The 22597-nt window shown below is 32.8% G+C and overlaps 3 protein-coding genes and 1 pseudogene across 6 annotated transcripts; 1 reads left to right on the top strand and 3 right to left on the bottom strand.

The window, feature by feature from the left end:
* Positions 1-314: 314 nt before the first annotated feature.
* LOC108322310 (protein FAR1-RELATED SEQUENCE 11) lies at positions 315-8318 on the bottom strand. 4 transcript variants are annotated; one of them, XM_017554359.1, is made up of 4 exons: positions 8245-8318; positions 2468-3483; positions 1466-1918; positions 315-1395 (listed from the first exon to the last, which is right to left on the bottom strand). In XM_017554359.1, exons 2-4 carry the CDS (start codon positions 3434-3436, stop codon positions 532-534), a joined length of 2286 nt encoding a protein of 761 aa, XP_017409848.1. In that variant the 5' UTR covers positions 3437-3483; positions 8245-8318; the 3' UTR covers positions 315-531. The 4 variants fall into 4 exon arrangements, with proteins under 4 accessions (XP_017409848.1, XP_017409849.1, XP_052732710.1 ...); XM_017554360.1 differs by having other exon boundaries at positions 1475-1918; XM_052876750.1 differs by lacking the exon at positions 8245-8318 and adding an exon at positions 5898-8083.
* Positions 3495-5891, bottom strand: LOC108322311 (cytochrome c oxidase subunit 2, mitochondrial-like; annotated as a pseudogene).
* Positions 8319-14044: 5726 nt separating the features above from the next.
* Positions 14045-18001, top strand: LOC108322335 (two-component response regulator ARR2). Its single transcript, XM_017554399.2, has 6 exons — positions 14045-14428; positions 14890-15042; positions 15129-15503; positions 15995-16071; positions 16226-17407; positions 17500-18001. The coding sequence occupies exons 1-6, from the start codon at positions 14266-14268 to the stop codon at positions 17569-17571; spliced, it is 2022 nt and encodes a 673-aa protein (XP_017409888.1). The 5' UTR covers positions 14045-14265; the 3' UTR covers positions 17572-18001.
* A 411-nt stretch (positions 18002-18412) lies between these two features.
* On the bottom strand, positions 18413-20999 carry LOC108322336 (COBRA-like protein 7). The gene is made up of 2 exons (XM_017554401.2): positions 20090-20999; positions 18413-19830 (listed from the first exon to the last, which is right to left on the bottom strand). Exons 1-2 carry the CDS (start codon positions 20607-20609, stop codon positions 18413-18415), a joined length of 1938 nt encoding a protein of 645 aa, XP_017409890.2. The 5' UTR covers positions 20610-20999.
* Positions 21000-22597: the final 1598 nt, after the last annotated feature.

Raw genomic sequence — 22597 nt, 5'->3', positions numbered from 1 at the left:
AATAGTAATACCCAATGCTACTGTGCTATCAATTTTCATTAATGTAAAAGGGTTGAGATACCTATTAGTATCATACTCTTATTTCTTTGCTGACAACATAAATTGTGGTCTTTACTTTATTGCTAATAATTATCATTAATTAATTAATCAATTAAGATTGATAATGAGGACTTGAACAACGTAATTTGTGAAAAAATGACGCCAAAAAGATAAAAAGATGAAAGTGAAACCTACACAACTACAAACGTCATGTTTGAAGACAGAAATACAAGAAAAAAACGATTCTTTATACACATGCACAAAATGTACAAGCATTTAAAGCAAATCTAAATTCTCATGCTCATACAATGGTGCAAGAAGCACCGAAACATTTGTTCTTGTAAACAGAGGGAGGCAACATGTGTACCACTGGAGTGGCGGAAAATATAAAAAATGCACATTACATGCATCTGAAATTTAAAAAAAAATTGCATCTATGTACCCCCCAAAAAAATGCATTTACTTTGTACAACATTACTACTTCCACCCACTTTACAAGTACCCTAATGCATCTCCACTAATATTGTCAGTGGCCATTATTGAGCAATCAGATGGATCATGTCCATATTGAGCACACAATGGTGCAGAAAACTGTCTTCGCTTCCTTGTGAGGTCGACTCCATCTCTGGCTCTTCTTTCCTTGAGCTTTCCTGTAGTGATAGAATCATGGGGATTTGTGATTGTAAAGTTGTGAATCATTCCATTAGTATCTTCTACCTCTGGGAGGATTAATGAATCTGATGGATAACCAAATGCAATGTCATTCACCCCATGTGGAGACCTAGGAAGAGTTTTGATGCGTGATAGCACCATGGAAATTTGCTCGCAAGCAACATCCAGACGTTCATCAGTTTCAATGGATTCCACTATAAATGTTGAAACCATGGATTCCAAAAGTTGCATCCTTTCAGGCTGATCCCTACTAGTGGTACCCCGGAATTGGTTAACAGAAGATGAACCAGTGCCTCGCCATCGACCTGGTAAATATTGATCAGGGACGTGGAAACAGTTATTAGTTGACATGACACGTAGCACATGTCTACATAAGATGCCTGAAAACTCAAACAGATGACAGCTGCAGCTTATGTGCTCTTGACAAGGAACCCAAAATACTTTGCATCCTCCATCTGTCTGAGAGTGGTGTCTGACCTGGAAACAACCTTCATCAACCAGGAAGGATGCATATTGTGGCGCCATAACTAGCTCTTCCTGAAGTTTACTCAAGGCATAGGGAGTAAGTACAGTGGCAGCATGGGATTCAATAGGTGAACCAGTTTTGAGGCACGCTTTTTGAAGTTTCCTTTGCATCTTTTGCTTCGCTCCGGCTCGGTCATTAAAATCAACAATATCAGCCACCTGCAGAAAGTAATATTTAAAAAAATGGCATAGCATATCAAGAAATACAACTAAAGAAAACAAATTATACATCACAGACTTGCTCCACAAAGCGTTCTAGTTGACATTGGGCACTCAAGAAACGTTGGATGAAAGCATTTATGGACTCAGACTGAGATGTAATGGTCAATCCTGCAAAGAAGTAGCGCCTCAAGAATGGTAAAGCCCAAAATGTCCTCAATGAATATAGGCTAATGATATGTTTATTTGTGTGGAGTCCATACTTGTCAACCATTTGCCGCCAGCCTTCTTCAAAATCTTCCACCAGTTCCAAATTGTAGAGCCGGTGGAACTCAGCTTTCCACTCATCATATTGTGATCCAAGAAGTAAAGAAAACCAATCAGAGAACTTGGAAAGTATATGCCATATACAAAAAGCATGTTTGGTTTCAGGCAATTCAACTGCAATAGCTTCTTTCAGCCAAGTGTTGTGATCCGTCAATATTGTTTGAGGAGCCTTTCCTTTCATGAACCCCAAGAAAGCCTGTGTGGCGATGATTAGGTTAAAAACACACTCCCGAAACAAATCTCATAAACATCATGTAAAGGAAATTTACAGCATAAAAATTTCAACAAAACTATCAGCAATATTATACTACCAAGAAAAAAAAAATTATTCCTTTCAAAGAATCAAACATTGAAAAGAAAAAACTATGCAATATTTTACTGCTTTGACATTATGGGTTTTGTTTATAGGAGCTAATAGGGCACATCCTAAGGTTCTTACCGTGAAAATAAAAGCAGCACTTGATTCTTTATTCTTCAAGTAATTAGGGTAATTCAATGACAATAATTAATGCTGTGCTTAATTCTTAACTTGTGCCACATGTTAACCAAACAATACTATTTATTAGATACTCATACTAACTTATATTTATACAGTTAATTTGCTCTCACATTTTATTTTGCAAAAGCATTATCAAAAGCTAACATATTGTAGGTTTTGGCACAGTAACTTAAACCTACACTGGAGAGCAGGCAATTGGGAAATGGCAAACAAGATTATCAAGTTAGAGTATCACAAGGTTCTTGCCTTGAGAGCCCATGAGAAAGATTGTATGTTTTCATCCCGTAGAAGTGTGCAACTAAAGAAACAAGGCATGCCATTATTGTCCACACCAAGCCAACATCCCAACAGCATGTCATAAGCATCTACTCGGTAGGTGGTATCGAAAACTACAGCATCGCCAAATGCCTCATATGATTGAATGGATGAACTGTAGGACCATGCAATATGTTCAAGCCTGTTATTACTATCTATTTTGAATTCATATTTGAAGTTATGGTTTTCATCCTTTAACCTCTTGCACATAGCAATCAAATCAATGGCATCATTATCTCTGTCCACAATTCTGAAAGACTGCAGCAAGTTTCTTACATCTATCTCTGTAAAAGGAAGACAACCAAGTTTGACCCCTTTCTCCAGCTCCATCAGTCTTAACATCTGCCTTACTGACATTCCAGCTTTAGCAAACATGCATATTCGACTCTTGTCATCAGGAGATATCGGACAATAGGCTGGAAGAAGGCGCACCTCATTGGATTTTAATAGCTCATGATTATGTGTGTTCCTAAAACCAGTAACACGCCATTCAGGGACATCAAAATCTGCCCTTTTCACAATACGCATGTATGCTTGGCAACCACAGCGAGATGATTTGCGGTTCCTTTGCACCTTTCCGTCATGAGAAGGTTTAATCTGGGGATAACCACCACGATGGCAAGTGAAATCCCTCCTTGTAACTCCCCTTCCAACCCCATCTTTCCCTCGAGTTCGGTGTCGTCTAATTGAAAAGCCGCACTGCTTAGCAAAACTGCAATAAAATTCATAAGCTGCTTCTTGAGATACAAATCTTTGACCAATAAAAGGAACAAGGTTGACAGAAGTTTGTCTTGACAAAATTGTTTCCTCTGCTGTTTCCTCAATGGTGTCAATGTCTTCCTGAGACAAATCCGTACCATTTTCAGATGATTCCAGCACCAAATTGGTTCCTTCCGACATTTTTATCAGTACTACTATCAGACCAATTGGATTGCAGATGTTTAAACCTACAAAACAAGCAGTTTAAGATATCAGCATGGTATACAGTAATTAATTTGATATGCCCGCAAATATAAGAAATAAGCTTATTAAAAACACTCAGATACAGGAAGGTTTAGATGCTATATCCTTTCATATGCTAGCGCTGAGATTAACAATTGATACGAAGAGGATAACCAAATGGAAAATTGTAGCACCAGATATGGATAAATAACAATAGAAGGGACCAGAGGGAAGGGAGTCCCTGAATATGACAAGTATCAGAACTTTTAAACAGCACACCCTTTACATATTTCAAGTTCGGGTGCATTCTATTCGGTAAAAGTGAGTGTTAATCGCTGTGTCAAAACCAATCAGAGTTCATACCAACAAACTAAACTTATCTGCTACTAGTTGTCAGTATAACAACTATTACTCTCACTCTCTACTAACACTTCTGAGCACACAATTATCACTCTCTAATATCCAATAATCTGATGCTGGTCTCCCCAAAAAACAGCCATATACCACAATTCAAAATTCTCAAAAACAACGGAATCATACTTAACACTCGTAGATCCAAACCCATTTATCCAATATGTCAAACAATCTCAACCCCATTCTAAACACTGAAAAACTCCCAAAAACAAAAAATAGAAATCCACAAAAGGAAAACATCGAGTAAATAAATTCAGACCAGTAATCGGTCACAGGTGATATAACAAATTTAAAAAGGGTTCAGTTTTTCAAATTGAAAATTGAACATGACACAAAAGTGGCCATAAAACATACCAGGTAGAATCGTTAGGTGTAAGAATTTGGTCAACGATCAATAACAAACTAGAAATATTTAAGAACAGAAGAAAAAGAATGTGTGACATTTTTTCAGGTGTCATACTTGGGTATGTTCCATGACATGAGGATGTGTGAGGATACTCATGAGGAGTTGTCACACTAAAAGACATGTATGAACAACTTGCAGATGACAACTTTACCTAAGAAAAGCAACTAGACGGTTATGTCTCATTTTAACAGGAAACTAAATTAAACATTTCTGATAGTTCCCCAAATTTCGCTGCACTGACCATAATAAACCCCTTCTCGTTGTATAAAAGTTGAGATTTGATTCAAACGACAAGGTACTGCATTACATGTCACAATTAAGGAAGGTACAGACCAGCGATGAAGTACATCAGCTGATGCTATAAGAATGCGCATATGAGTTTTGGCTGGTACTGCCACTCTACTGTCAAATTCTAATAAACGTAGTTGACCCAATTCTAGATCATCTTCTGGAATCATTTAACAATCAAAAGCAAGTGATTGCTCATCCGAATTGTTATAGACTGAATACTCATAACTCCAATGCCATTGATGCCCAATGGCTTTGATAGTAATGGCTGGATCACAACAACATCGTCCATTGAGGATAACATAGTGAATGATGGTATAACGATGAACACGAGAATTATACTAGGAAATATTGTCCAGAGATTCTCAATGCTGGTTCCATGAACAATCCTTCGTAGGATAGGACTAATTTTAGACCTGAAACGCCATTAAACACGAGCCAAGACCCATAATACAAACACCAAAATATAAATAAGGAAGAAAAAGACATCGTGATGCAAGTCCATTATTCCTTGCATTATAGGTGTTGCCGCATCTTGAAATCCTAGTTGCCATGGTTCTGGTACATCACAATAAGCTATTGAAGGGAAGCCTCCACACATCCATCTATACATAATAAAAACAGCAACACTTGGAATATATGATTACTGGAAATGATCATTCCATTTTCCTATAAAAATCCAAGTATTAATCATTATAAGTTATGATATTCAGCTAATATCTCAATAACTAACTATAGTTTCTTCCTAACTCTTACCACATTTTATCTTGATATTTCTTCATCATTCCAAGATAGGCATTATTGTTATAGTCTATCTTAGGTTATATAGTCTGACACAATTTAAGAATTGAACTTCAAGATGAGGTGGAGACTAAGAAAAAGCCACTAACACATCTTTCTTTTCATCCATACCTTAGACACTTCTAAGGTATTCACTCTCTAGAAACGAATACTGTTGTACAATACTCATACTAGGAAGAGACAAATCCAATCCGAGACTTCAAGAATAGTAAGGTAACATAGTTGTGTATATTTCCCTAAATACTAGAGTTTCAAGTTATTATCTTGAAATATTATCTCTATGTATAAAAGAACATCCTAGGTTTATAAAAATTTAGCTTAACCAAATCCTCATCTTATAGCTCGTCTTCTTGCACTTTGTGATGACAAACAATTTGAAAGTCATCTCAATTCTAATCTCTCATTGTCTCTCTTTTCAATGGCAAAGTGGATGTTGCAAATCACACTAGTCTATTATAATCATATTTAACATAGATATTAACATTTAAATGGTAATGAAAGAACACAAACCTTAGAATCCTTGTCATCTTCTCCATCACAGTAGTCATTTTATGGATGAAAGGATTAGGAATAATCTGTTCGGGGTTCACAGGGGTTTTGAATTAACTAATGAAATGAATCATTCTTGAATTTCCGTTGACAGTTGATAAAAAAGATGAACAGACAAATCCTTCACTCCCCATATTTGGTATCCTAATTCTAGTACTTGTAATAGTACTCTCAGTTCCAGGAGTCACGAGGGGAAGAATATGATCTCTTGCTAAAATGTTCATAGTATGATCTTTACCACTGGATAGAATAAACTTGCGTTGGAAATAATTCAAATGCAAGACTTGATATGCCAAAGTTTCCTTTGCAACATTTTCCAACAACTGTGGACCTAACATTAGATCTAGCAGGCCCATGCTCCAACTCGAGGAATTTTTGCGCTTACTTTGGTTTCAAAAAATAGAAATAATAAAATTTTGGTAAATTCCGAGACATTATTAAACAACTTCAAATAAAGACGCACATAATACATGTCAATGAGATCACAAACAAAAAAATTTAAGACTGAACCGATTACAACCCAACACCACGTTTTTTGGTTTTATAGTTTAATTAGTATATTCTTGTAAGAATTTAAAAGCTCTCGCATAGTTATTGTATTATACAGCAGAACAAGAGGCATAAAGTTCGTATCTAATGTATATAAAATTAATCGAATATGTCAAGTGGGTAAGGGGCACAGTTTGTTGTATGGCGAGCATATGTTATAACTTAGGGAAGAATACCGTATGCAATATTTTTAGCACCAGAGTAGAGAAGCTATGAAGCTTCATTAGGCGGTGGACGAAATACAAAAGCTCATACACTATATGTCAAGTTCACACCAAGTAACAAGAATTGATGAAGATTGATAGGTTTTGGAGGGAGCGCTGCATGGGTTAGCAAGATGCTGGATGGAGGTGCTTTGGTTAATGCTCATATAGTTCCTTGCTAGATTGAAAATATAGGCTTCTCAGAGATTCTGGTAGCAATTCCTCTGGTTTTTGCAGCAAAATTTTGAGTTGATATTCTTTCTAGTTTAACTGTGAGTATCAAATTATGATGTAAGAGGGTGTGTGGGAGATTTAATATTTTCTACCTTTTGTATAATTTTGAACTATGGTTACTTCGTGTAACATTAATTCTATGATTTTGTTGTAAAAAAAAAAGAAAAAATTATCGTATTATAATAATGGCAAAATGCCCAAAAGAACACACATAAACTCTTTCATATTCAAGCACGAATAGAAACAGAAGACCCAAACCACTAATACTTACAGGAAAATATGAAAAAACTCTACACTAAATGGACTTCATTAAACATGCATACATAAATACAAGGTACATGATCTAATGCTTAGTACTTTAATAATCCTATTGTGTTTCCTCTATTTTTTTTCACGGGCAAAGTTGACATTGTTATCAGTAAAAACTAGTGGTACAAACTCGACATACGGGATATGGATCAAATGCATAAAGCAGAATTACATCAACAGTTTCTATAGATATTACATCAAATCCCATATAAAATAAAACAGGCATGACGTGTAGAAAACTGCAACTTCCAAAAATGTACTAATGATAACAAAAAACCTCATGATTCAAAAACACTGAGTTGTCAGACTACAGATTCCATGTTCCATAACATCCACATTCTATGTTTGCAAAGCTTCCGTGACCATTGGTCAATCAAACCAAGCAAGAACCATAACATTATAAAAACAATCACTACATATTATTTAAACATTTGTTCATTCACCTCCATAGCAACAATCTATGTAAAATAAATATCTTATAATTCACAATATCTATTTGGATTCTGCATCCAATTTCTTATACTCCATTTCTAATATCTCAGTGTGCTAACTCTACAAATTAGCGTACTTCTTCACTTAGATCACTAAATATAATACATTGTGTCCCTCAAAAGTATCATATAACTGCATACCAAACAGAGGTTTCATAATTATCATTCCTCTCCATGTAAAAGATAAAGATCCCACCGACACTCCATCTAAACCATATAAAACTTAAATTTTGATTTGCTTGTGTATGTTCTGTATACTGCTTGTATACAAGAAACAAAACAACTTACACCTAATAAACAAAAAAGGATTTGTATAACTTAGATCTAATAAACGTAAGAAACTAAATAACTTAGATCTAATAAACGGCTGTATACCAAATAACATTCAAAGAAAGAGATCGGGAAGAACGCAGTAGTTTGAATATAGAATTGAATCAAAATAACAGTTAACAAATAACAGATTTATATTAAATAGGATTAAATTATCTAAGGAAACTTAATACATAGAATCGATAGTCTTACATCATCAGTGTTGCTCCGAAGGATGCTGCGCGCTCCTGTAGCTTTTCTTTAGAATATATACCTATGTTGTCAATGAAAACCCTAAATGTTAAATTACTATCTACTCCTTAAAAGTTAAATTACTATCTACTTCCAATTACTATCTCTCCAATTAACAAAACATAAATATCTTTTTTTTATTTAAAAGTTTCTTATTATATTTTATATTTACAGCATTAATCTGTTATAATATGTTCTAAACAACTTAAAGAATCAACAAATAATTTACTTAATTAAGTTTCAATTTTTTTTTATAGATTTTAATATTTTTAATATTTAATTTTTTTTCTATAAAATACTTAATAAAATTTTATATTTTCCAGTTGAGTATTTGATAATTAATTTTTCTCTTAACTAAATGACATAATTGTTTTATTGTCTTGTCATTTTTACTAAAAGAATATGAGGTTGGGTAACTAATATAAAAATATTAGTAAAATGATAAGTGATTTTGAAAACGTGTTAACAAAATTTTGTATAATTTCCATAATTTTCATGTCATGGGTATCAATGAAAACTTTCTTCTTATTCAATATATATTTTCAACAAAAACAATAAAAAGTATAAATCATTTTAAATTAATTTCAATATCAAATTATATTAATCATAAAAATTCATAAGACAGATAACCAAAATATGAGTGGAATAACAATTATCTCACTTTAGAAGTCATCCTGAATTATAACAACTTATTCATATTTCACAATTACCTTACCTGCTCTTCCACCTTATAATCACAGTATTTTCATATTTAGTGATCTTCTTGATTGTTTTTTAATGCAAGTAAAGATTAATTAGTTAGCATTATCTTATATAAATTTTGCACGTGCATATTTTATTTATATATTATTATTTATCGTACTTACCTTTATTTAAATTTTCAATTTACACTTAATTTTCATAATCCAGGGATGAATTTTCTTCGTATAGGAACTAAGATGACCAAGTTTTGAAGTTGAGTCTAAGATTGAGTGAACAGAACTACTAAAAGCATTCCTGACACCAAAAATATCAAACAAAACATCATCAAAATTATTGTTTATTTATATGTAAGAAAAAAGAAGTAGTAGACGAAGAAAGAGAGTGAATAATGGCAGACGATAGGTGATGTTTGGTGAGTACTGCATGAATTCTGGTGTGATGCCACCAACCAGACGTACCTTTGTATTTTAGCACAGTCCAGCACAATAAAACAGTAACAATAAATATATGTATATTATTATTATTATTAATTATGTATTTTATTTTATTTTTAATTCATTAAAAACCACACCAAAACAAATCTCAGTCTTGGTTCAGTCTATTATCAACTTCCCATCTCAAAGACTTACTAGATTTGAAAGAGGAGACTGAAAACTCCGTACATCAGCTAGTGAAGATGGACTATTAGAACAATATTGCACATATTCCACAATAATATATGTGTCTGTTTTTATATGTGTAAGATAGAAATTATACATATTTACTATTATAATTTTATACTTTTATGAATCACTTGAACTTTTACTTTTAAAAATTTTAATATATAAAATTTAAAACTACACTTATTTTACCTTTTGTTAATTGACATCAAATTATCGACTATGTGATATAGGGAATAATATGGAAGATTTTTTAGCTTTAAGTTAAAATACATTTATAATTTATGTTTAATTAAGCTTCAAATCTTCATAAATTTAAATACATTTTTAATTTAGTTTTTTATTTAAGTTATATATATATATATATATATATATATATATTGAGTTTTTAAATTTTTATATTTTTCAATTGAGTTTTTATTGTTTAATTTTTCAGACTAAAATATTTATGATTTTTTAATAATATAAAATGATATTGTAACTAATGTAAAATGATGAATATAAAATGATATTGTAATGTAAAATAAGGTATTATCTATATTTATGTTAAATTAACATAAAGATTTTTTGTCATAATCGATACGAGTTCATATAATATTACATAAATAAGTTCATTTGTCATCATAATATTCTCATTTTTCACAATAAAAAAATCTTTAATAAAATATCTATCTATATATATATATATATATATATATATATATATATATATATATATATATATATATTGAAAATTGTTTGTGAATAGCTAAAATTAAACCTTTTAAAATAAAATAATGTGAGTTATTTAAAAATTCACAGAGTGTCAAGTGGAAGAATGATTTTTGCATACAAATTTTATAGGTGATTTTAAACATTGTATAACAAAAAGTTCTGTCTCTCATATAAAAATCCTTCAATTTTTTAGTTTATATATATTGGATAACAAAACAAGTAGAGTTATCATTGTCCATATTTGTGGTGGATTTTTGTTTAAAGCCCATTTAGAGGATTGCTAGTATTAAGGGCCCAAACCAATGTTGTCAATAAGTTGTCATGTTCTTTCTCTTCTTGCTTACACAAAATTGGCTACAAGTAATGTTCATATGTTCATGGTACGTGCCATTTATAGTTTCCTTGCATTACACCATTCCATTCAATTATTTCGACTCACTTGCCTTTATTTGAATTGTACTCTAATGTGTTTTTTTCTTTTTCTTATAGCAATCATGTTATTGATGTTTAGTGTTACTGAATGTCAGAAGAAGACAAAGGATGTTGAAAACCTAAAAAAAGATAACTATTGCTCCAAACAGGTGGAACACTGAGACCAAAGAGTACAATGCATGGCAATTTTCATCTGTCCTCAGAAAATATGCTAGGGAACACCATGTGCACTTTAATTAAGGTGCTTCTAAATTGGAACAAAAACATTGTTGTTTTTTCATTTTATCATGCTAATTATAACTTATATTTGACCTTCTTCATGATTTACTCTGTTGTAGATGAAACATCATTTCTTGCTTGTAAACCTATCCGTTAAGAAACAAAAACACATCACCTGGGAAAAAACAAATGAGTATGGTGATGTAGTTTATGTACTTTGTCAACTGTATGAGATGTGAATATTTTGAGAAGAATAAAATTTTGTGTAATCCATCACACATGTGGGAGGTGGGGTGACACACTATCAACAGAGAGGCTAAGCAACAACATAATCTTTCTACTGTCAAGTTGTCAACTTGAGGAGATATATATAAATATACATATATATATATATATATATATATATATATATATATATATATGTACATATATATATATATATATATATATATATATATATATATACAAAGTTCTTGAACTCTCACGAGGGACATGTGCTCCACTTGCAATTGAGCATACTTTACCATAAAAAATATATTTTATTTTTCACTAAATGTGTACCTCTTAAAGAAAAAAGGTATGACCAATGCCCATAAAAAAAATACCCTTTTATTATTTTGAAATGTAGATTAAGGATTTTAGAAAAAATAATAAATTTAATATATATTTTTTAACTTTAATGAAATATTTATGAAATTTTTGTACTTTTTTATGACTATATTATACTGAATACATGTATATAAACTAATTAATATAATCTTAAATTTTATGGATGATAGCTACGTACAAATAAATAAGTCTTTCGAGATTATTGTATAAGAAAATGAAAAAAAAAAGTGGAGGGAAGGAGTAACTCTAGAGAGATTTTGATTGTTGGAAATTTTTAGAGATTATTTTTATTTTTTTCAGTTTCAAATTTTTATAATTTCTATTTTGTGAAATCAATTTAAGATTATGTCTTTGTGTAATTGTATCACTTATGAGAAGGACAATGGTAACATAGCTATGTCAATGGCTAAATATTGATAACAATAATGGTGAAATAATGACAAGAAAAATTGTTAGTATTTGTTTAAGCTAATTAGATCACATCTTTTTATTTATTTTGAGAGTGAATAGAATTTTGTTACCAAATTAAGTTAAAAAATATTTCAGTTCCTTTTGAATTAACATGTGTTTGTTTTAAATATTGTTAGAGATAAATAAAAGAGAGAAGTGGAATGTTTTTCAGTTTTCTTGATGAAAAAATGAAAAAACATAATGTTAAATAACTTAATTTAAAGTTATATTTTCGTTTATAAATATAACACTTTTCTCTAAGAAAAACATACAAAAAAAATATTTTGTTATATTTTCTCTCATTCTTGTAATGTAAAAGTTAAAAAATGATAAAATACTCATTTTATATATTAATTAGTTTATTTTTTATATTCTACCTCTTGTATAAGCACCTTTCTCAGTACATTTTAAATGTTACCTTGACCAAAAACTTGGAAAATAAATAATTTACCTCGAGGAAAAACTTAGGAACTAAAAATTGAGGAACTGGAACATATTTCTAAACTTATGATTTGTAATTTAGGAATGACAATAAGCTCTGTATATACACATAAAAACTATTTATAACTAAGTAAATTACCTCTTTAGTGGGTAAGACCAAAAAAGATAAAATAATAGAAATTAATTATAAACTCCAACTCATACACACTTGTATATTGAAACAGTTTGTTTGTCAATGTGTGCAAAACACATATAAATAATTGTAATTATAACAATAAATATTTTTTAAACTATAATAATACATTTAAAAGAAAATGTGAGAACTTATATACATGTGTATAGGTATAATAATTGTATTTTCAACCGATTGTCTTTCGGTAACCTTCTAAATTTTTCATTCCAAAATAGATTTAGATAACTTTTTGAAGAAATTTTTAATAATAAAATGGATTTATATCATACTTTAAAATGTTCACTATAAATTGAAATCATAACCTGATTACGGTAAATTTAAAATATAATAAATGTTTATTCTGAAAAAAATACTAGGTATGATAAAAAATGTAACTAATCATTATTTTGCCAATTAAAACAATTGTGCAAATTAAAAAAAAACAAAGATCAAACATTCAAACCGATTAAGAAAATAATTCAAAAAAATAAAAATATAGTGAAAATATGAAAAAAATACATTGTATTATACAAAAATTAAAATATAGATTAAATATGTTTTTGTTCATTTAATTTTAAATAAAAATTGAAATTAACTTTTTGTCAAAATTTGATTCAATATAGTTTTTAACTTAAAATATATAAATTTAAGTTGTTAAATTTATCTAACATTTAAAATACATTTTATAATAATGTTTAAATTATTTACATTATCATATTATTTTTTTATATTATTTGAGAAATTTTAAATAAATTTAATAAAATTTGATTGAAAAATTAAAATTCACACAATTTTAAATATAAAAAAATAAATTAGTCCAAAGTTTTTTTAAAAAAAATAATTCTATTTTTTATTTAAAATTAAGAAAAATTATATATTTAACTCTAAAATATTAGATAATGAAAGCCGGTGCATTAACTAAAATATCTAATCATTAATATGGAATAATGAATTTGAACATTCATGAATTACTTAATTCATAGCTTCTAAAATCCAGGCAGAATAAAAAACAATTTTCACTTTCTTTTAGATATTAGTTAATTCAGCTTTAAATCAGAGAAAAAGAAGAGCAGAGTTTACAACTACTCCTTTAGAAATGTTGTGATTTTCTGACAGAGTTGGAAGTGGTTTTGAGATCCGAGGTGGAGGGTTAGTTAATCCAATTCAACCAATGAGCTGGATCCACTCTTTCAGGAGAGTAACCTTAAAATATGATAATATTAATATTGTACAATGTCAAAATAATTACAGACACCAACATTTTAATAATATTATTATTATTTTGACAACATTATTTTATGGAAAGTAATAAAATATGCCAGAAACTGAGCATCCGTTTGAAACAGAGAAAAAAAAAACTCTTTCAGAATCAGAGCCTCAATCATTTCCATTATTTATACGCTATATTATCTGCAAGCCAAAAGAAATTCCATTACCCTTTTCTCTGTTTCTTGGCCTGAACTCTTGTAACAACTCACTCTTGTGTTATTATATTTAACACTCTCATGATGATGCCACTTTCAACCATGTGAAGCTGTTTCAGTCTCAGTTTCTTGTTGTCAACTGTTTTGGATCTTTTCAAACATGAATCTCGGCAGCGGCAAGGGATCAACTTCCAGTTCTCCTCTGAAAACCGGGGATGTTGTCTCCGACCAGTTTCCGGCGGGTCTCAGGGTGATGGTGGTGGATGATGATCCCACTTGCCTTAGGATACTTGAGAGGATGCTGCGTGCCTGTCTCTATGAAGGTGCTTATTCGCTTTCTTTCTTTCTTTTGGGTACAGAAAAGAAATGCAATTTGCTTCTTTTTCTTTTTTTTAATGTTTATGTGGTCGTGGATAGTACTTGTACTTGTCAATCACCTCCAACTGTGTCTTGTTATGGAGTTTTTGCTCCAAACATGTTGTTTGATACGGTAGTTACAGTAAATTTGGATTCTTGCTGCAATCTTTCTTTTCAAGTTGATGCTTTTTTTTGGTATGGTTAAATAGCATGGCATGAAGTGATTGATGGTGTTTGTTTTCATCTTGTGCTGACAGATTTATTTGTTATTTTTTTTTTTCAAACCTTTGGAATTGGTTCTAAAGTAAAGTTGGAGTCGTGATGAGTATACTTGTGCTGTGCCTCTTTTTTCACTTTCCTTTTTCTGCATTTTGAGTTGTGAAATTTGAGATTTTGCGATTTGATTCGGTTTGGTTGTTGGGTTCAGTGACGAAATGCAAGCGGGCTGAGGTTGCATTGTCGCTTCTGAGAGAGAACAAAAACGGGTTTGACATTGTTTTGAGCGATGTGCATATGCCAGACATGGATGGATTCAAGCTTCTGGAGCATATTGGGTTGGAGATGGACCTTCCGGTTATTAGTAAGCATCGTTTTGATTGGTTTATGGCTATTGAGAGACACTGCATTGATATGCAGTAACAAACTTTGTGTGAATGATTTTTACAGTGATGTCTGCTGATGATGGAAAAAGCGTTGTGATGAAAGGGGTGACACACGGTGCCTGTGATTATCTGATTAAACCTGTGAGAATTGAGGCTTTGAAGAACATATGGCAGCATGTGATTCGGAAGAGAAAGAATGGGTTGAAAGATGCAGAGCAATCGGGTAGTGTGGAGGAAGGAGATCGGCTTCTAAAAGGGTGTGACGATGGAGATTATTCATCTTCAGTGAATGAAGGCAAAGGCTCAAAGAAGAGGAGGGATGAGGAGGAAGAAGGAGATGAGAGGGATGATTCCTCCACGTTGAAGAAGCCACGAGTTGTTTGGTCTGTTGAGCTTCATCAGCAGTTTATGGCTTCTGTGAATCAACTTGGAATTGATAGTATGTGTTCCTCAATCACCTCCTTGCAAAAAAATGTTCTGTTGCTTTTCCATGCTGTCTTATCTGACACAGCAAACAATGCCTCCCACTACTTTTGATCTTTGGATTCTTTATGTCTAATCTCGAACTGGTTAAGAATCTTGAAAGCATCAAATCCACACATTTACTACTTGCATCTTCCATGTCAGATTGCAATATTTTGGGATGACCCCTTCTAGCCTTTCATGACTGTCACAAATACCCAAATCAGTTTCCAACTATATATCATGTTTTAACCATATTCAATATGGTTAAAACATTACAGTTCCTAGAGTGGCCTTAGCTTTGGAAAATTGTTTTTATCTCTAAACTAGTTTCATTTTCACCCACAACTAATTCCTGAATATCTAATATACCAATAGATCCGGTGATATCTTCTTGCCTGGTTCGTTAGAGTTTTATTTAAATATAAATGCCTCATCTGATGTTTTAAATTTGTTGTTCATGTACAGAGGCAGTTCCTAAGAAGATTCTGGAGTTGATGAATGTTCCTGGGCTCACTAGAGAAAATGTTGCCAGCCACCTCCAGGTTTGATACTGTTATTATGCTTCATATAACATACTTTGGGAGAAATTCAGGAATTGATGTTAGCCATAGTTTAAACTTTTTGTCGTGCTCATTTTTACGGTATCAGTTTTGATTTGAAGGAGTTTTCTCTTTTTCTACCTGCTTTTTGGTACAGAAATACCGTTTGTATCTTCGAAGACTGAGTGGAGTTTCACTGCAGCAGGGCAACTTGACCAACTCCTTCATCAGCTCACAAGAAGCAACATTTGGGGCAACCTCAATCAATGGAATTGATCTTCAAACTCTTTCAGTTGCCGGTCAGCTTCCAGCTCAAAGTCTAGCCAAGCTTCAAGCCGCGGCACTTGGCAGGACAACTGCTAAAGCTGGTGTGTCTATGCCTCTATCTGATCAAAAGAACCTTTTCAGTTTTGAGAGCCCAAGATTAAGATTTGCAGAAGGGTCACTGCATCATTTAAGCAACAGTAAACCAATGAACCTGCTTCATGGCATTCCTACCAACATGGAGCCGAAACAGCTTGTCACTCTGCACCAATCTACCCAAACCCTTGGTAACTTGAACATGCGAGTCAGTACTCCTGCTGCACAGAACAACCCCTTGTTGATGCAGATGGCTCAGTCTCAACCAAGAGGTCAGATTCTAAGTGAAAATGCTGATTCTCATGCAACCAGGTTTCCATCATCTTTGGTTCAGCCTATAGTACCAAATAGTATTTCTAATGGTGTTTTGGGAAATAGAATTACTGGCTCCAGCAACATAACTAGTGCTTATAATACAGTTCCACAAAACTCTTCATTGTTGAGTTTTCCCATCAACCAAACCAATGAAATGCCTGTCGGTAATTTTCCTCTTAGAAGCACTCCAGGTATAACTAGTATCCCGACTAAAGCCATGTTTCATGAAGAAGGTACCTCAGGCATTACAGGACCTGGTGGATTTGTTTCAAGTTATGATATGTTTAATGAACTCCACCATCAGAAGTCCCATGATTGGGACTTAACAAGCACGGGCATAACATATGATTCTTCTCAGCATGCAAATCCTTTACAAGGTAACATTGATGTCTCACCATCAGTTTTAGTCCATCAGGGTTTTCCCTGCTTGCAACAGTCTGTGCAAACTAGAGATTCCACTTCAATTGGAAAACCTCTGTTCTCCACTGGGGAAGCCATACATCAGAGTAATCTCCAAAATGTTAGTCAACAACACCTCAATAACCTTGTTGACAGTTCAGTAAGGGTTAAGGCTGAAACATTTCCTGATCCAAGCTCCCAGATTAATAACCTCTTCTCTGATCAGTACGGTCAGGAGGATCTTGTCACTGCATTTCTGAAACAGGTTGGTCCTTTCCTTCCTTCCTTTTCTGTACACATATCCTTTCACATAGTTTTCCTTTATAAACTAATCATTTTCTTGTGTTTTTCTGGCAGCAAGAAGGTGTAGGACCATCTGATCACGATTTAGACTTTGATGGATATTCCTTAGACAACATTCCGGTTTAGAACTGATCCTGTCAGATCTCTTTCTAATTGCAGACGCCAATGTAAATAGTTGGCGTTCCATTTGAACCAAATCATCCTGCAATCAGTTAGTTTGTTCCTTAGTTTAAATTTGTCAACAAATAGAATTCAGTTGATGTAAAAAATTCAGGCATCAGGGAGTAGTATGCTATTATGATTTAGTCTGGATGCTCAAAATCAGTTAAGTGATCTATCAAGATGAATAATAACAAACATTAAATGCATGTATGCAGAAGGCATATTTGCAAGTTTTGGCTGCTTTTGATTGCAAAGATCCTAGCAAGCTTCTACTGTTGAAGTGTACATGGTGACATTGATTTAGGGCAGAACTGCAGAAGCAAGGTTTTGATACTACTGCAGACTTGTAGGAGCATTTTTAACTTTAATAACACCCTCATGAAATGTTTTTTCCTCTGCTCTTTTTTTTCTTCCTTTTTTTTGTTTTTCTGTAAGTATGTAAATATTCCACTGCCCATTGTTTTGTGGTTGCTTCTTTGCTTGGATAGTACTTGTTCAATCATGTTTTCTGTAGACAATCTGCTCTTTTTTTCATTATGATATGCACACCATGCAAATGAAACTGATTAGGTTTATGGGATTTTATGTCCAAAACTATGAATGATTCGTAAATGTTAACTGCAGAAAAAGAAAAATAAGGGACTGTCCAAGGATTAGAAAAAATATATCTCTATATTTTCTAACACAATTCCAGAATTAACATCCTGTAAAGAATCGTACAAAAACGGATATACAACACATGATGATGATGATGATGTGGCTAAATAAACCCTGTCACAGAACAACAACCGATCAAACAGTGCCACTATTGCGACATGAAGAAGACCGACAACAACATCAGTAAGAACATCATAGTAGCCAATGGAACCTCCGTTCTCGCAACACTGCTTGGTAACACCGAAGGAAGAGAACATTCTTCCCCATTGAAGAACACTTTACTTGGAAACGCATCACCACCAACCACATTGATTCCAGGGGTCTCCTTCTTCGTAAACGAGATCACCGATTGCTGTTTCCCCGGCACCCTAGGATCTTTCCGAGGGTTAGATCCATCAGTTTCCGCCACAAGAAAATTCAACCCCTCTTTCCCTTGCATGAAGATCGTGTTCTCCACACTCTCCAAAAGGCTTCCGTTGAACGAGTACACTTCCTCAAACCCCTTCGCAGCTTTGTCCATTTCCACTGCAGCAAACCAGTCAGCAAAACTGGTGTCACCCCAGTTGAAAAGTGTCACCCTCGCGGTCCAACCTTTGCGGTAATCCGTGGCCACGTGCCAGTTTATGCTCACACCACAGTTGTCACCACAAGGCATGGGATTAGGCACAGGTAAATGTTTAATCTCAGCCCAAGGAACGGCCTTCTTAGTTCGGTTCTCAAAAGGGACAAGAAGTGCCTCCGGTGGAAGCAACATAGCTTGTGAAGCTGCGCTGCATGTTCTCTCCGGATTACTTGGACATCCACATGCACACGTGTTGCATGGGATAACCGATTCATTGTAATAAGCTGAGAAAGAAACGCAGCACTTGCGAGTTTCACGTTCTGTGTTTGTGATGTTGCAGACCACTTGCCAAGTTGCAATTGATGATTTGTTTGATGGAGGGTGAGTGAGGTCAGGGGATTCAGTTGGACTAACCCTGATAGGGTTGCCGCATTCATAGTTAGGGTTAAAGGTACCCTTTATCTCCCAGTTACGAGGAGGTGTGAGCGTGGAGCGGTTAAGGTTGGGTGGCATTTTGAAGACTTGAATTTGGAACCTTGAAGTTGACATGCTAGGGTCCATTGTTGGTGGCAAGATGGTGCCATTCCTGCAGCAGAATGGGATTTGACCGAGTTCTGAATCGTTGAACCTTGAGGGAGGAAGATCCACTATGGTTGGCCTTCTTTCACAGTTCAAGACGTTAGCAAAGTCTAGTTCCTTGTAGAAACTACCTTGAGAACCGAAAACACAGTCGGAGGAATCCACTTTTAATGGATATGCACCCTTTGTCGTGTAGATGAACTCGTCGTTTTGCCAGTCCCAGCTTAGTCTCCAGTTGTCGAGACGGCCCAAAGGGTTGTCGTTTGCGATTGTAACCTCTGCCCAGTAATTGGAATCGTAGGTTCTGATGATGTCGTATGTGATGCTAAGATCACCCTTCTCACGGGGAAGAAACTCTACCTCTGTGCTCACGTTTGTTCTGGAACTGGGATCACTTCTGCAACACACATGCGTTTCATTGCTCCCTGAAAATCAAATCAAACATTCATATGAAGAGTAATCACATCAATTTTATCAACATTTCTTACACATAAATGTCTTGTCTTCTTCACTAAAATATCTTTTTCTAAGGAAGAAAATTAAATATTTTAAATAAATTATATATTTTTTTAAGATTTTTTATAAATCCATGACGGAATTGTAATATTTGACTTTTATACATAAATCTTTTTTTCTCACTTTTTTCTCTGTTCCACAAAACTGAACAAATAAAATAAAAACTACCTTCTCCAGAGGGTTGACCACAGACGAATCCATCGTTAGCCAAAGTAACCGACCGAGGCATCGGCACAGAAGGTGGTGCCACCCCAAGAAGGCTCCCCACCATCTCCACCTGAACCTGCATCTGGGTCAAGTCGCCGGCGGTCGCCACCGCCGTCTTCAGATCCTTCACCGACGACCCGCTCAACACGGTGCCGTTCCCAACCGCACCGGGAATACTTGTACCGTCCGCGAGCACGGCGTTCGACGCGGAAACCAACCACTCGCCGTGCTGAAACCCCACGAACACCTTCCAAGACTTCAGCTCCTCCAACCCGTTGTTCAGCACTGTCAGCCTCGACTCGAACCGGTAAGGCTGCTGCGTCGCGTCGGAAACGTTCGGCGGCAGCCGCTCGCCGCCGGTGTAGACGTAGGAGACGAATATTCCATTGCAGGAAGCTGCGGTTTGCGACTGAGACATCGACGGCGTTGCCGAAAAGATGGCAAGCGTTAAGAAGACGAAGACGTGGACATGCATGGACATGGCTAAGAACTCCAAACAAAGTGCCTGAAGCGAAAAAATTGTGTATATGCGTGGTTTTGGTGTTAGATGTTAGAATATCATGGTATGAATATAGGAATATTAATGTTTAAGGTTGTTATGGTCTTTGAGTTGATTGATTCAAGAGACAGAGCACGTTATTTATCGAAGTTTTGTTTGTTATATAGTTTTGGATTGTCAAAATGGTGACAGATTTTGGTTTTGAGGTTTCGTGTCTGATAATGGTATTGTTTGTCTATGTTTGGACATGAACATGGACATGGTCAAGGACAAGATGGTATGGTTCGGCCAAATGGCGTACTGAGTTGAAATGGTATTTGAGAGTAGGTTGGAATTTGGGTTTTCAATATTGGTCACAATCACTACCAAGAGATTATGAACACTTAGCTGTTTAAGAAATTTTCTTACTTCAAGATTTATTAATAAATTGAGAAAGAAGAAAGTACATATAAATTACCATTGATATCTACTCCTAATCATATAAGACTTTGTGTTGTTTTGTTTACTGATTCTTAAAGGGTGACCAAGTGAAGAAGGAGAAAAGGTATTTGTTATGTGCCATTGATTATGTGTTCACATTTCTTGTCCAATTAATTTAATTTCATCACTTCTGTATCTAACTAATTTAAATTCGACAAAGATTATAATTTTTTTATTATAATTAAGTTTCTTACTGTCAAAAAAATATTTCCTATTGTTATTCAATTATTTTTCGTTATAAATAGTTTTCCCTTTTTATATCTCAATTACAAGATTTTCGGAGATGTAACATAGAAAAATATTTTACTCTATGTATAGGAGTGTTGCTCCCTTCACCACCACCAAATGCTCTCTGCACCATCTCATATCCAACTTATCCTTGATATAAAACGGATGTCAACATCCGTTTCAACACCCCATATCCAATTTTTTAATTAATTATATTTAACGGATGTGGCACATCCGTTTTTTTTAGTTTTTTAAATATTATATTTTAATTAATTTATAAATTATTTTTATTATTTTTATTTTTTTATAATATATTACAAAAATTAATTTTATTTTACTTAATTAAATAATTATTATTAATTTAATTAAATAATATTTATATATTAATTTAAAATATATAAATTAATAAACTAAAAAATAACTTACAATGTAACACATCCGTTTAATTTATAATATTTATATATTATAACAATTAATTAAATAATAATATATAAATTAAATTAATAATAATTTTTTTATTAAATAAAATAAAATTAATTTATATATAATTATGCAATAAATTTAAAATAAAATTAAATAATATTTATATATTAATTTAAAATATATAAATTAATAAACTAAAAAAACTACGAATGTGCCACATCAACGGATGTGGCACATCCGTTTAGTTTATAATATTTATATATTATAATAATTAATTAAATAATAATATATAAATTAAATTAATAATAATTATTTTATTAAATAAAATAAAATTAATTTATATATAATTATATAATAAATTTAAATTTAAATTAAATAATATTTATATATTATAATACTTAATTAAATAATAATATATAAATTAAATTAATAATAATTATTTTATTAAATAAAATAAAATTAATTTATATATAATTATGTAATAAATTTAAAAGAAAATTAAATAATATTTATATATTAATTTAAAATATAATAAATTAATAAACTAAAAACTAAACTAAAAATCTTAACGGATGTGGCACATCCATTTAAATAATTATATAAAAAATATTAAATTAATAAATGAAAAACTAAAAAAACTTAAATGGATGTAGTCACATCCGTTAACGGATATGTGATATCTGTTGAAGTATTTTGTCTTCAACGGATGTCGACATCCATTGAAGAAAAATGTGGAGGTGTAGGATATTTTAAAATATAAATAATAATTTTAGAATTTTTAAAAAATGTGGTGGTGCAGGGAGCAATCTGAGGTGCTATAAGGAGTAACCCTCTCTGTT

The sequence above is a fragment of the Vigna angularis genome, chromosome 4, assembly GCF_016808095.1.
Source record: "Vigna angularis cultivar LongXiaoDou No.4 chromosome 4, ASM1680809v1, whole genome shotgun sequence".
Classification (NCBI taxonomy): domain Eukaryota; kingdom Viridiplantae; phylum Streptophyta; class Magnoliopsida; order Fabales; family Fabaceae; genus Vigna; species Vigna angularis.
The sequence above is the reverse complement of the archived record's forward strand: the minus strand, read 5'-3'. Positions and strand labels throughout refer to the sequence as shown.